Below are 13,724 nucleotides of genomic sequence, written 5' to 3'. Positions count from 1 at the left end.
TGTTGCCAGGTATGCAATAATTCAAACGCAATGTTCAAAAGTATTGCCAGATTGAGTATTTGAGAACTATTTAAAATTTCAAATTCGCACTTGAAGTTGCTCACTAGCCGTTAAACAAATTAAATTGTTGAGTTCAGTGTTAGTTTAGTCGGCTTTTAATTAAGATGTGTTTGTGATGTGTTGAAAATGAACAATGTCGGATGTGTATTAATGATTAAAATGGACTTTACGATTGCATACAGGGCCGTGGCCATAAAAAACAACCGTTGTAATAAGGTAAGTACAACAAATTGTTGTTTTACTTCACTAAATATTGCAAATGTCAAACCTAATTTGGATCACAACCTGTAGTTGCAAATATTGAACGGATTAGTAATTTAATATACGTTATGTACTCGTATACCCAGTTGGTATAATTTACAATTGGTTTGTAATCAAATTTGTAACAATCTGATACTTTAATCTAGAGTTTCCGCGACAAATAAGGCAAATTAATATTTCATATAAAATTCTCTATTTAAACATTACTGATCTAGGCGTGTTGGTTGCTCTCGAAACAATGCTTTTACGAGGAAAATATTTTCGCATACAGTGTTTCTAAATCTATATCGCTTTTGATATTAATCAATTTTTTTTTGCAATTTTAATACATTTTGTATATCTCAGGCAGAAGTGTCTGGTATAAAAGACCATAAAAAGCATCTATACATAATACGTTTGTCATTTATCTTTGAATTTATACTATTCTTCGGCCATCTTGATTGCTTTTGGGAGACCCTTAAATAGTTTAGTAGCACTCCATACAGTGTTCATATCAGTTTTATTTTTTCAAAAATCAAAATTCACAATTTGTCTTGTGTTATGCTCATTTTTAAGAATAAGTCGTTCAGTGGTTTTGTAAACTTCAATTGCTTTCTTGTTTCTTTTTAAGTGATTTCCTAATTTTTTTTTTGGAATCCACATATAATGACATTTTGTTTTTTTGGCGTTTTCGCTATTTTACAGCAAATTTTTCAGAACAATGGAGCCATTTTCTAGTAAGATAAGTCTGATAGGGTGCTTGACACTTTATTTTTACTTTTGCCGTATTTCATATTGCGACGATTTGAAAATATTGATAGGAGTTGTTTATTTTGTTCTTTGAGTTCTAACCAGTGGTATCGGAAGCAAATTTTTGATGAGTGTTCTCTATGTTTTAGGCATTTTAGACAATATCATATTTTGAGATTGATGGGTGGGCTCAGCCAGTGGTTCCGACGCCACTGGTTCTAACTAAATATATAACTGATATATTTAGTTTTAGTAATTTTGAAAATTTCAATTATTTCCTTGATTCTCTTCAGCCTCCTCTATTTGGTTTAGAACGACATTCTCTTTTAGCGTTTTCGCTATTTGTGACAGACATTGTAGAATTTCATGTTGCATTATTTTAAATATCTTTATAGGAAATTTTTATCTTGTTTTTTAAGTTTTAACTTCAATAAAGATTGTGACAGACATTGTAGAATTTCATATTGCATTTCTTTAAATATCTTTATAGGAAAATTTATCTTGTTCTTTTTTTAAGTTTTAATTTTAATAAAGTTTGTAACAGACATTGTAGAGTAGTAGTTAGGATGGAATTGTCCGTCATTTCCTAGAACGACTTTTCTAAAGAAACATTTAAAAGAAGCGAAACGACTTTATCTGTAATTTTTGTTTGAAGGTTACAGATTAACTGCTCCTCAAATTGTTTTTTACTTAGAAATATTTAACTACGATTGACACCTAACGATTGAGGTGATCGTACATCCCTATTAGACCGAAACAGTCTCTGATTTCCACATTTTTAATAGAATTTCGAACCATATTAAATCATTCTATTTAAATCATTTATTTTGAAATATTTTGGAAATTCTGAACTTTTATTCAAAGCAATCGTACTGCTTTAACTGCATAAAGACGAAATATCAAAGCGCGTAAGCGCCGCGTCGCCGTCTAACGCGTAAACATTGGTATGGAACTTATGGGAATGTAAACAAAAATTATACTTAATGTTAAAATCTCTATAAAATATCTGATAATTTGATGTGCATATGTCTAATGTTCATTTTTGACCGCCAAATGGCTCATTTTTTTACTTTTTCTCCAAAGTCGTTGGACCTGCCTTTCCAAAAATTTGAACAGTTCTTCATTTAGTCAATACAAATAAAATGTATTTTGAATTACTCAAATCGGACGCCCCGTTCTCTTATAAAACGGAGTAACCGTTTTCGGCACATTTTGCCCCGTATCTTGGAAACGGCTAGACCTGCCTTTGCCAAAAACTAATCAGCATGTTTCCTTATCAATACGAATCGAATGTTTTTTGAAATATTCAAATCAGTTGATCGGTGTTCCATAAATCGTCGACGTAAATTTGTATCCGCAAACACACGCACACGTACATACATACATACACATACACACACACATATACATCCATTTTTTCAAAGGTATGCCAAAATATTCAGAAACCTTTGTAACGTAAAGATATATAAAAATTTTCATTTTCGATTTTTTTGCGATCACTATAACTTGACTGAATCACATAGTAAAAATATTCATTTAAAGTATATAAGTGAGCTTTAAAACTTTAGCCAGAATTAAATTTGAAATCTGAATTATTTTCGATATGTATATGAAAAAAAAATTGAATTTAATTTTTTTTCCAAAAGCAATTGTTTTGTCAACACAAGCTGAAAGTTTTTTTTAATCATTCAAATCGAACGCTTAGTTCTCTCAAAAACTGCCATATTTTGCACATTTAGCTCTGTATCTCCAAAACCGCTAGATCCGCCTTTGCCAAAAACTATTCAACACTTCTCCCCGTCATTACTAATTGAATGTTTTTTAAATCATGCAAATCGGATGCTTCGTTCTCTCAAAAACTCGATTTCTATTTTCTGCACTCTTTGCTCATTATCTCCGTAACTGCTGGACCTGCCTTTGCCAAAAACTAATCAGCACATCTCCCTATCAATAGAAATCGAATGTTTTTTGAACCATTCAAATTGGTTGATCCGTACGCCCGAAAACGTGGACGAAAAATTATATCCATACATACATACACACACACACACACACACATCTTTTTTTTCTGAGGTATGCCAAAATGTTCAGAAACGTTCAAAACGTCGAGAAATGTAAAAATTTTCAATTTCGATTTTCGGCCCATTACAATAACTGACCCTACAGAAAGTCAAAAATAAGAAACTTTTCGGAAGATATTAGTTGGGAATGATACTGATTAGTTTTAGGTGAAAATCTACCGAGCCGTTTTCTTGTAATTAACTGTTGAAAAATAAATTTAGGCCGATTTTTATGGAACTTTTTTAGCCGATATATATCATGGTCTTATAGAACTTACTGAATACTTGGCTTTACGACAAGTCGTTTAATTTTAAAAATTTATCAAAGTTGGAGAAAATGAGTAGTCTTTTTGACGTTTGTTAAAAATAAAATTAGATGATTTAGTTGGTATAACGATAGTGTACTTGGTCTTGAACATAGTAAACCATTAAAGTCCTACGGAAACTGGTTGAATTATAATTATTAATTAATTAAAATTATTGATTTGTGAAAATTTGCTTTTACAAAATACTCCGAGTTAACGTGTTCGTTCGTTCGTTTGCAATGATGTGTATCGTAAGTGATGTATGTGTAATAAATCCACTAGAAATACTTTTAATCACTCATAAATTAATTTATTTTTTATTGATTAAGTCGATTATTTACACATATCGGGAAGTTCATGTAACTTGCCTCAAGGCTAAATACCAAACCAACTAGTTTTTCTATAGAACGAACACGCTCGAATGATAAGTATCAAAATTAGTTATTTTTGCACTAGTTTCATCACATTTATTGAGCTATTGTACTGTGATTATATTAATTTTAGATTTTTATAGGATTTACTGTATTTTTTATTTTATTAGGGTTTTGCTCAATTCTCGAACCGTGTTAGAGCGAACACGTGCTTTAAAAGTACCGTGTTATAAGGAGGAAGGTACGAATTCTTCAACCGTGTTAGAGCAAATTCGTGTTATGTAAGTACCGTGTTATAAGGGGGGTTTCCTGTATTTATTATATATATATATATATATATATATATATATATATACGAGGTGTGTTCAAAAAGTACCCGGAATTACTAATAATTAAATTTCGCGGGTCTGGAGTGTCTGATTGTCAAATTTTTTTTTTTATTGTGTTGGTATACATGCCCCTAAAGTATGATGAAATTTTCAGCTATATTCACTGTTTACTTTGTCTGTGGTAGTCGCTAAGGTTCGACGTGTTTTTCTGAGCTCGGCGATTTTTACAATGGAAGAATTGAAAAGTCAAAGAATTTGTATTAAATTTTGCGTAAAAAATGAAATAAAGTGTTGCAAAGTGCAAAAATTCACCAGATATGGCTCCGTGTGACTTTTTCCTATTCCCAAAGTTGAAGAGACCCATGAAAGGACGGCGGTTTTCCTCGATTGAAGAAAATCGCTGAGAGTGCTCAAGAACATATCAAAAAGTGAATATCAAGGGTGCTTCCAAAATTGGAAAAAACGCTGGCATAAGTGTATTATATCTGGGGGGGACTACTTTGAAGGGGACCACATTAATGTAGACGAATAAATAAATATTTTTTTGAAAAAACGAAAATTCCGGGTACTTTTTGAACAGACCTCGTATATATATATATATATATATATATATATATACATATATATAATTTTTTCATAAAAAATATTTATAAAATCATATTTAAGTCACTTAACTTCACCCCCAAGTTCCGGATTTCAAATAAAAAATATAGTCACTTTACAATATGTCCCAAAATCGGCACCATCTAAGTTTGAGAATCCCTCCACACCCAAAACGTCCAGAGCGCTTGCGCCCTGTTCAACCCGTCTTACATCAATGCCACATTCTTTGCGTAGCTACACAGGCGTTCGGAAACTCCATTGTGTCATTCGCTACTGCGAAAATCGAAATTAGAAAAACAAACTTTTTACCATAAAAGACATTGCAAACAATAACTTTACGAAGTAACCGAATCAACAGTGTTATGTAATAATAATATGTGTGAATTTTCTGATTTATTTAATGTGCGTCTAAGATGCAGATAATATTTAAGTGTATGTGTGATTTTAGTATGTGACACTTCGGTTGCGAAGATTTCATGCTCAGGATTTCGATTGTGATACGGTGGTCTCGCGTGTCATTACAAATATCGATTGATAATTTTATGTTATGGTTATTGTAATACCTAATAACTATGAAACATGTAATATTAATTAGATTTTTAACCAAAGGGCGAAGCTAAATTATATCTAAGCCCAGCTTTGCGGTCTACCTTGCTTAGAATTTGACTCTTACTCAGATTTTATTTATTTGATTATATTTTTTTTTTTATTTATTTATATATATATACCTTATTTTCATATCTCATACAGACAGAGGTGCCTGATATGAGAGATTATAAAAACAGTTTTCAAATTTTCTATATACATTTCACTTGACTATTTTATTGATATAATATCTATTATAATTAAAATATCTTTATATAACTCTTCAGTCTTCTTTGTCTTCAATTTCCTTATAATATTTCTTTATTTTTCTTTTAAATTCATCGTCATCATTGGTCATCTTAATATCGTTTGGCAATTCATTATATATTTTACTAGCGCTCCATATGACATTATTTCAGTAAGCTTTCTCATTCACTTAAAATTTAGACTCTATTATTAATTTTTAAATATGATAAACTTATAAGTTTATTTCTTCATTCTCATTATTAGAACTTCTTTAACGTTTGCTTGAAAAGGTTTTTAAACATAATTTCAAATTATGAATATGAATTTATATAAGTAAAAACTACATCCGATGGCTTGCTTATATTAAATTCTAAATTTTAACATAAATCTTTCAACGGGCCAAGCTTTATAAAATTTAAAACTAAATATTTCAGTGTCCGTTTCACTTCGATTCTTCACGAATTTCTGTATTTTTTATACAAAAACCCCAAAAAATTTAATCATAAATTTTACACTCCTAAAATTGATGTGGTTGAACAAGAGCTTTACAGTAGTTTTGTGAAAATTATACATTTTTTTATATTTAAACTAAATTCTTACTCTGGAATGATGCAAATAATATCCTTGTAATTTAGTTGCATGAATTTTTCATCGGTAATAAAGTCTTTTCATTTATTATTTGCTTTGGTAATAGACGTCTTTAGAGCTTTAAAGTCGTTTTTTTTGGGTTAATGAAACTATAATTTTTTTTATATTTAAACTAAATTCTTACTCTGAAATGGTGCAAATAATATACTTGTGATATTTATTGCAAAAATGTATCATCATTAATATATTTTTTCATTTATTATTTGCTTTGGTAGTAAAAGTCTTTAGAGCTTTAAAGTAGTTTTTTTTTGGTTTAGTGAGAACTATTAATTTTTTTTAATATTTAAACTGAATTCTTACTCTGAAACGGTGCAATGTAATGTAATATTCTTGTAATTTCATTTCCTAAATTTTCCACTAGTAATATATTTTTTTATTATTGTTTGCTTTGGTAAAAAAGCTTTAAAGTCGTTTTTATAGTTTAGTGAAAACTATGGTTTTTGGTTTAGTTAAAACTAAATATTTTTCAATATTTGTACTAAATTCTTACTCTGAAATAATGCAACTATTATTTTTGTGATATTTATTGCATACATTTCATACCAGTAATATATCTTTTTCGTTTTTAGAGAGTTTAATGAGAACTATACAATTTTTTTAATATATAAAGTAAATTCTTACTCTGGTATGGTGCAAATAATATTCCTAAAATTTCATTTCTTAAATTTTCCACCAGTAATATATTTTTTCATTTATTATTTACTTTGGTAGTAAAAGTATTTTTTTGGTTTAGTGAGAACTTCACAACTTTTTTTGTGATATCTAAACTAAATTTTTATTCTGGTATTCTAGTGATATTTCTTGCAAAATTTTCATGAATAGTATATTTTTTCATTTTTTATTTGCTTTGGTACAAGTCTTTAGAACTTCAAAATCTTTTGTTCTTGATTTAGTGAAAACTATACATTTTTTTTATTTTTAAATCAAACTCTTTTTTGATATGGTGCAACTTAATAACCTTGTAATATTCATGGCATAAATTTTACATCTGTAATATATTTTCATTTATTATTTCCCCATGTAATAAAAGATTTCTATAATTCATTTTCCTTATTTTTTGCATTTTACGGTTTTGGCAATACAAGGTAATTTATATTCCTAATTCATTTCTACGTTTAAAGCAATATTAAATCCTATGTTTAAATTTTTTTTAATAAATTTTGCTATTTGATATTTGATTTATTCAAAATTTTTTGATCACTCACTTAGTGAGAGCCTTATATTTTTATTTTAATATTATGAATTAATTATCGTAATAATGAATTAGATATGTATAACAAATTATAGCGTTGTTTTGTTGTGGAATTTTTATTATGCAGTAAAATATATGCAAAAGTTGTCAATAAACGCAAGTATTATTAAATGTATGAATAGATTTAAAAAAAACTATTTTTAATAAACTGCATTATATTGAGAATATCAGTCTATATTTTATTTAGACAATCAAAATTAAACTTCAATTATTTGCACTATTTTAAAGTGAAAAATAGTTTATTTATAAATAAATAAGTATTTCTTTTTCACAATGGAATGAGGGACGATTTTTTACACGTTTTGAAATTTTCCAAATTTAAAAATAATGTAGAAAGTGTCAAAAATTTAATATACTGAAATTCAACATATTCTAATTAAAATTTTATGTATATTTTTCACAGAAGAATCAAAGTTGTGATTTTATTATTAAAACGAAAAAGCAATAAATGTATGCCAAAAATACAGAACATTAAAAAACTATATGTTTATTTAAGTGTTAGTTCAATCAAAAAACAGTTTAAAAATTTGAATTCTATTCTAATGAAGTGATGTGATACTATTTCCAATAAATTAAAAAATATATTTAAAATCCGAGACCATCAATAATGCAAATTTGAATCCTCAATATAAAAAATTGTCCGCGCCAGCTTCCCGAAAAACTGCGTTGTACAAAAAAATATTAAACTAAAAATAAATATATAAATAAAATATCAGTGAGAAGAATACAAATATCATATTCAAATATATAAATGCCAATGGAAACAAAAATTTCATTTACATATTGGGTGTGGAAAACAAGCTTTTGGAAAGTATGACTAAATAAATTGGAAAAAATGAAATCATACGTTTTTCAAAAGTTAGATCCACCTTCTGAAAAATAATAAAAACAAATGGAAATCATCAAAGGTGTATGGATAAATGTATGACATTTTCACTAAATTTTGGATTGAGGCGTAAAAAATGAGGTTGAAATCGTATTCAAGAATAAAATGACGAAGGGCTCACTTTAGGGGCTCTATTCATCCCCCGAATGATTTAAAAAATAACCTGTTAAATTAAAATATATTGATGATATATTTGTAAGTTCATGTTAATCATGAATCGACTACGATGTCTACAGTATATACAAAAATTGAAAATTATTTGAGAAACAAGAAAATTACAATTTTTGAAAATTTATAGAGAAAGTGATACGCCGATTTTGAATTCATGGCAATACGAATATTAATGGCAATAAAACTGACTAATTCAGTGGTCTATTAGTTGATAATTGATTTATCTAAAAATTAATTCAAACTACCATAAATATATTGGCCCAAAGATTAATTTAGGCCTCTGACTAATTAACAATCTATAATTTTCATTAAAAGCTAAAGTTATGAAATGAAACGTCTAAAGATTCTAAAATTTTGAAGTCCACTTTCCTCGAAGCATAATTTTATGCTGCAAACTCTAAATTTAAAAATTATAATAACCTACTAATATGCAAATAAATACATTAACCAAACAGTATTTAATTAAATTAATACTAAATACAAATATAAATCAAAATCTCTTCATTAACGATTTGAGTAATCGAATTTAAAACCAGCTTCTGAAATTTAATATGATTACATTAAGATAAAAATTGTACTGTGAAAGCAGAATATATTATATATTATTAATATATAATATATAAAAATACGCCTTCATTAAACTAATAATATAAAATGCCAGGAGGTAGAAGGGGCTTAGTTGCTCCTCAAAATACGTTTCTGGAAAACATCATCAGGAGATCCAATTCGCAACGTAAGTTTTTTTTTGATATTCTTATTTATTTAGAATTTATGTAACGAAATGTATATTATTGTATTAACATGGAAAAATTCGACAATGTTTATTTCCTTATTAAACTTTATTATATATATGAAATAATATTAGGGCGGGCCAAATTATATGCGGTATATATATTGCAAGTCAATGTAACAAACCTGAATTTGGATGGCCAATGAGTTTGTCACACCCTGATATGCTATAAAAATCTATTAAAAAATTATGTTTATTATATTATATTTTTATTAAATCATTCTCTATTATTAATCGGAACGATTGTACTTTAAATACAAAAAGAAATTTGAAGAAATATTCACTAGTTTTTTTTATAGCATTTTCATACGCAAAAGTTATTTGGCGGACCTACACACACACACACACACACACACACACATATATATATATATATATATATATATATTAGGGTGGTCCTTAAAATGGTCATTTTCGAATTTCCTTGCTCCAAGGGGCTGAAATGGTTCCAAATCGATAAAAAACAATTCTCTGAAAGTTTCAGCTCTTAATATTAACGTTTGGATAAAGCACAATTCAATCAAACTTTGTATGGAAAGAGCATGGAAAAAAATTTGAAATTTTTTACCATTTTAAGGACCACCCTAATATATATATATATGCGCACGCCAACTGAAAGTTTCTTATATTTGTTATTAACATACGTCATTAAGTAAATTCCTGCGCCATCTGTGGCACATAACGTGAACTCAAATATTATGACACAAAAGAATATAATTATATATATATATATATATATATATATATATATATATATATATATATTTGTAACAATACTATATGTAGCCACAATTTCTTCCTGTGAGCAAATTGATTCTTCTAACTTTCTGGACCATATCAATCGTTTCCTTGATGTTGTGCACAAGTTTGTCGATAGTCTTATAGTTTTAGTACATGTCTTTATTGGTAGGGATGTTTTAGTAAATGACCCTATTATCAATCTAGGCTGAAGGGAAATAAAAATTGAAATATCAACATACAATTTAGACATTCAAGTCGAAAATATAAATTTATATTCTATCCCTCACTGAAAATTTAGTTTTCATCTTGCGCTTTGTAATTGCGAACCCCTGGATCAAATCAGCTTTACAAGAAGTTAATATCAAGCAGAGTGATATATATTATTCACTTACTCGTTTCAAGTGAAAATGGTCCTTTCTGGCATCACCACAATAAATTAAAATATATAATCACTAATAGTATTTATACACACTTAGTTTACACACTTTCAAAGACACATAATTTATTTTTTCTCTATATATTAAATATAAAAAATGGCTTAAGGGGGGCGATACATGTAATCGCCTTAATTTTTACCATTTTTTGAGGACTTTTTAAACTGGGAAGGAATGATTGAATTTTTTCGAACTTTTTTAGGGTTATTTATTATATATTAAAATACACAAAAAAATTTTTTTTTAATTTTTTTTTTAAATGGCTGCCGTAAAAATAAATCTGCCAAGACCCTCTCGGAAAACGCCATCAATTTGCGGGCGTTCTCACTTTTCGTACGGTGATCTGAATTTAAAAAAATTAGTTTGTACGTGTTCATGAAACATATATCTTCTAGTTAAACCAAAAAAAAATTGAACTAGCTGTAAGTGGAATTCTGTCTTAAGGCAATTAAGGCATCGTGCCTTAAGGCAAATTGCTGGATCTTCCCGTACCAAAAATTATTATTTTTTTAAAAACGATTGACATTTTTTAAAAAAAATTACTTCGAAAAAATACGATTTTTAAGAAACTATAAATTGGACAAAAAATTACTTTTTTTTGAAAAAAAATTTTTTTTTAAAAAAATTTTTTTTTAATTTTTTTTTTGTTTTTTTTTTTGAAAAAAAAATTTTTTTTATTTTGACATATTGTGGAAGATCTGAACTTTCTTTTCAAAGCAATCGTACTGCTTTAACTGCATAGGGGCAAAATATAAAGCGCGTAAGCGCCACGTCGCTGTCTAACGCATAAGCATTGGTACGGAACCCATAGGAATGTTAACAAAATGTATACTTATTGTTAAAATCTCTATAAAATATCTGATAATTTGATGAGCATATGTCTAATGACCATTTTTGACCGCCAAATGGCTTATTTTTTTACTTTTTCCTCCATATCTCCGAAACCGCTAGAGCTACCTTCATGAAAATTTTATCGATTCTTAACCTTGTCAATACAAGTGAAATGTTTTTTGAATTATTCAAATCGGACGCTCCGTTCTCTCAAAAACTGAGTTACCGTTTTCGGCACTTTTTGCCCCGTATCTTCGAAACGGCTAGACCTGCCTTCGCCAAAAACTAATCAGCACGTCTCCTTATCAATACGAATCGAATGTTTTTTGAATTATTCAAATCGGTTGACCCGTGTTACCGAAATCGTCGACGAAAATTTGTATCCGCACATACATACACACACATACATACATACACACACACACACACACACACATACACACACACACACCCCACACACACATACATCCATTTTTTCTAAGGTATGCCAAAATGTTCAGAAACCTCTGAAACGTAAAGATATATAAAATTTTCATTTTCGATTTTTTTGCGATTAATATAACTTACCCTACGGGAAGTTAAAAAGTCACAAAATCGTAAATTGGCACACCTTAGAAAAAAAAAGTTTGATTTTTCACCTTTTTTTCAATGGTTTTTTTTGGTAAAAGGGTTAATTTTTGAAAAAAATTTTGGAATGTTTGAGGTTTAACTAGAAGCTATTACTGTAAAGTAAATGTGTGCAAAATTTCATTGGAATCGGTTGAGAACTTTTTGAGTTATCCCGCCCGCAAATTTCAAAAATGTCGTTTTGAGAAAAACGCGTTTAAAATTTTGACACAGAAACAGATAAGAGTACAATAGCACTCGAGCGCCGAGTTGAGGAGTGGCACTTAAATGAGTTTTTATTGTATAAATAATGATAATTTTGTTTTGAATATTTACAGGCATATTTTTGAGATGTTATTGTAACGATTTATGAAAGAAAAAAAAATCGATTTTTTTTTTCTTGTTACATGTATCGCCCCCCTTAAATATTGCCTTCATCTGAGCCATATACGCTTTACCATCACCAATGATAACAGATATATCATTTTTATCAGCAATGTATTAAAAATAATATTTTTAATATAATTTACGTTTCTCAATTCTTACATTCTCTAAATATTTTTATATACGTCATTGATAAAATTAAATTTTCCACCATACTGCCCTCACTATAGAAAACCTGATGGTGGGACGCAATATCCGGAATATTGAAAATAAATTGCACATTCAAAAAGTTTTTTATTTTTCAATTGGATTCACTGAAAATAACACAATTCAATGAAAAATCCTGAATTCATCAATCAAATTTATATATTTATACATACATGCATATTGCAACATTTTCAAATACAACTTTTGAGTTTAGTTTCTTGCAATTGGAAGCAAAAGCTCATATTTAATTTTACATAGTGGGAAACGCTAGCTTTTTTATTCAAATTCAACAATAATACATAAAACATACAATCAACATTACATTTCCATTATATTTCTAATTTTTGGCCATTGGTTTCTCAGAGCGGCCGAAATTCAGGCGAGCTCTTGAGGTTGTCGCCGCTCCTTTGATTTGACATTTACTATTATTAATTAGTACTTTGGGCTCGAGTTCATTGCCGACGAGGTGAAATTTTAGATAATTAATTATAAAGTTAACTGATCACAGATTTCGATCTTTAGGGTTTCAAAGGGCTTGTGGAAAGTGTGTAGTGGGCATAAAATTTGCTGAGAGGTAGTACTTGCTCGTCTGAGGTTTTGTTTATAAGGAATAGTAATATTTCTGATGACATTATGCACATTCACTGCTGGAAAACATAGTACCTAGAGAACTATTTTATTAGTATTTTGTTTGTATGATAGAAGATTATATTGCAATTCGTTTCATGTAGATGTAATCAAATTTGATACATGCGCTGTGGTCAACTAAACAATTTATTTTGTGTTTTGTGTTTCTAAATTAACATCAATTGATGATATAGGTACTTTATAGATCAATAGAAACAATATATACAATTTTATGTTCTAGCACTATAAAATGACACTAGATCTGAAATTTCAAAATTTTCAATATAATTCTGTTAAAGATAAGATAAAAATAAAAGTTCTTTAAGATCTTGAAGACTATCGAGTTAGAAAAATAACATATAGGGTAATAAAACGAAATGAATCATTATTCTTATTAGTTAGAAAATTAGTTTTATGTTTATACGAAAAGAATTATATTGATTGAAAATAAATAGTTTTCTGCTCGAAGACAGGTCCATCATAGTTAGAAAGCACCACAAAATAAATGATTCCCTTCCCCATCCTTGTGTATTATTGCAATGTATAAAACTATTTCACACCCTTTATTCACGTTTTTATAATCTTTAATGCAATTTTC

At 28.5% G+C, this 13,724-nt stretch overlaps 1 protein-coding gene across 1 annotated transcript in view; it reads left to right on the top strand.

Annotated features, from left to right (window-relative positions):
• The first annotated feature begins 9,160 nt into the window (after positions 1 to 9,160).
• The window catches only part of LOC113383565 (potassium voltage-gated channel protein eag-like), a 221,038-nt gene continuing 216,474 nt past the window's right edge, over positions 9,161 to 13,724 (top strand). Inside the window, exon 1 of the mRNA XM_026621822.1 lies at positions 9,161 to 9,239. Within this exon, the coding sequence (XP_026477607.1) occupies positions 9,161 to 9,239 (79 nt within the window). The remainder of the gene's footprint in view (positions 9,240 to 13,724) is intronic.

The sequence above is a fragment of the Ctenocephalides felis genome, unplaced genomic scaffold (genome assembly GCF_003426905.1).
Source record: "Ctenocephalides felis isolate EL2017-DRISC unplaced genomic scaffold, ASM342690v1 CF-g0.4_SCAFFOLD_03570, whole genome shotgun sequence".
Lineage (NCBI taxonomy): Eukaryota > Metazoa > Arthropoda > Insecta > Siphonaptera > Pulicidae > Ctenocephalides > Ctenocephalides felis.
The sequence above is the reverse complement of the archived record's forward strand: the minus strand, read 5'-3'. Positions and strand labels throughout refer to the sequence as shown.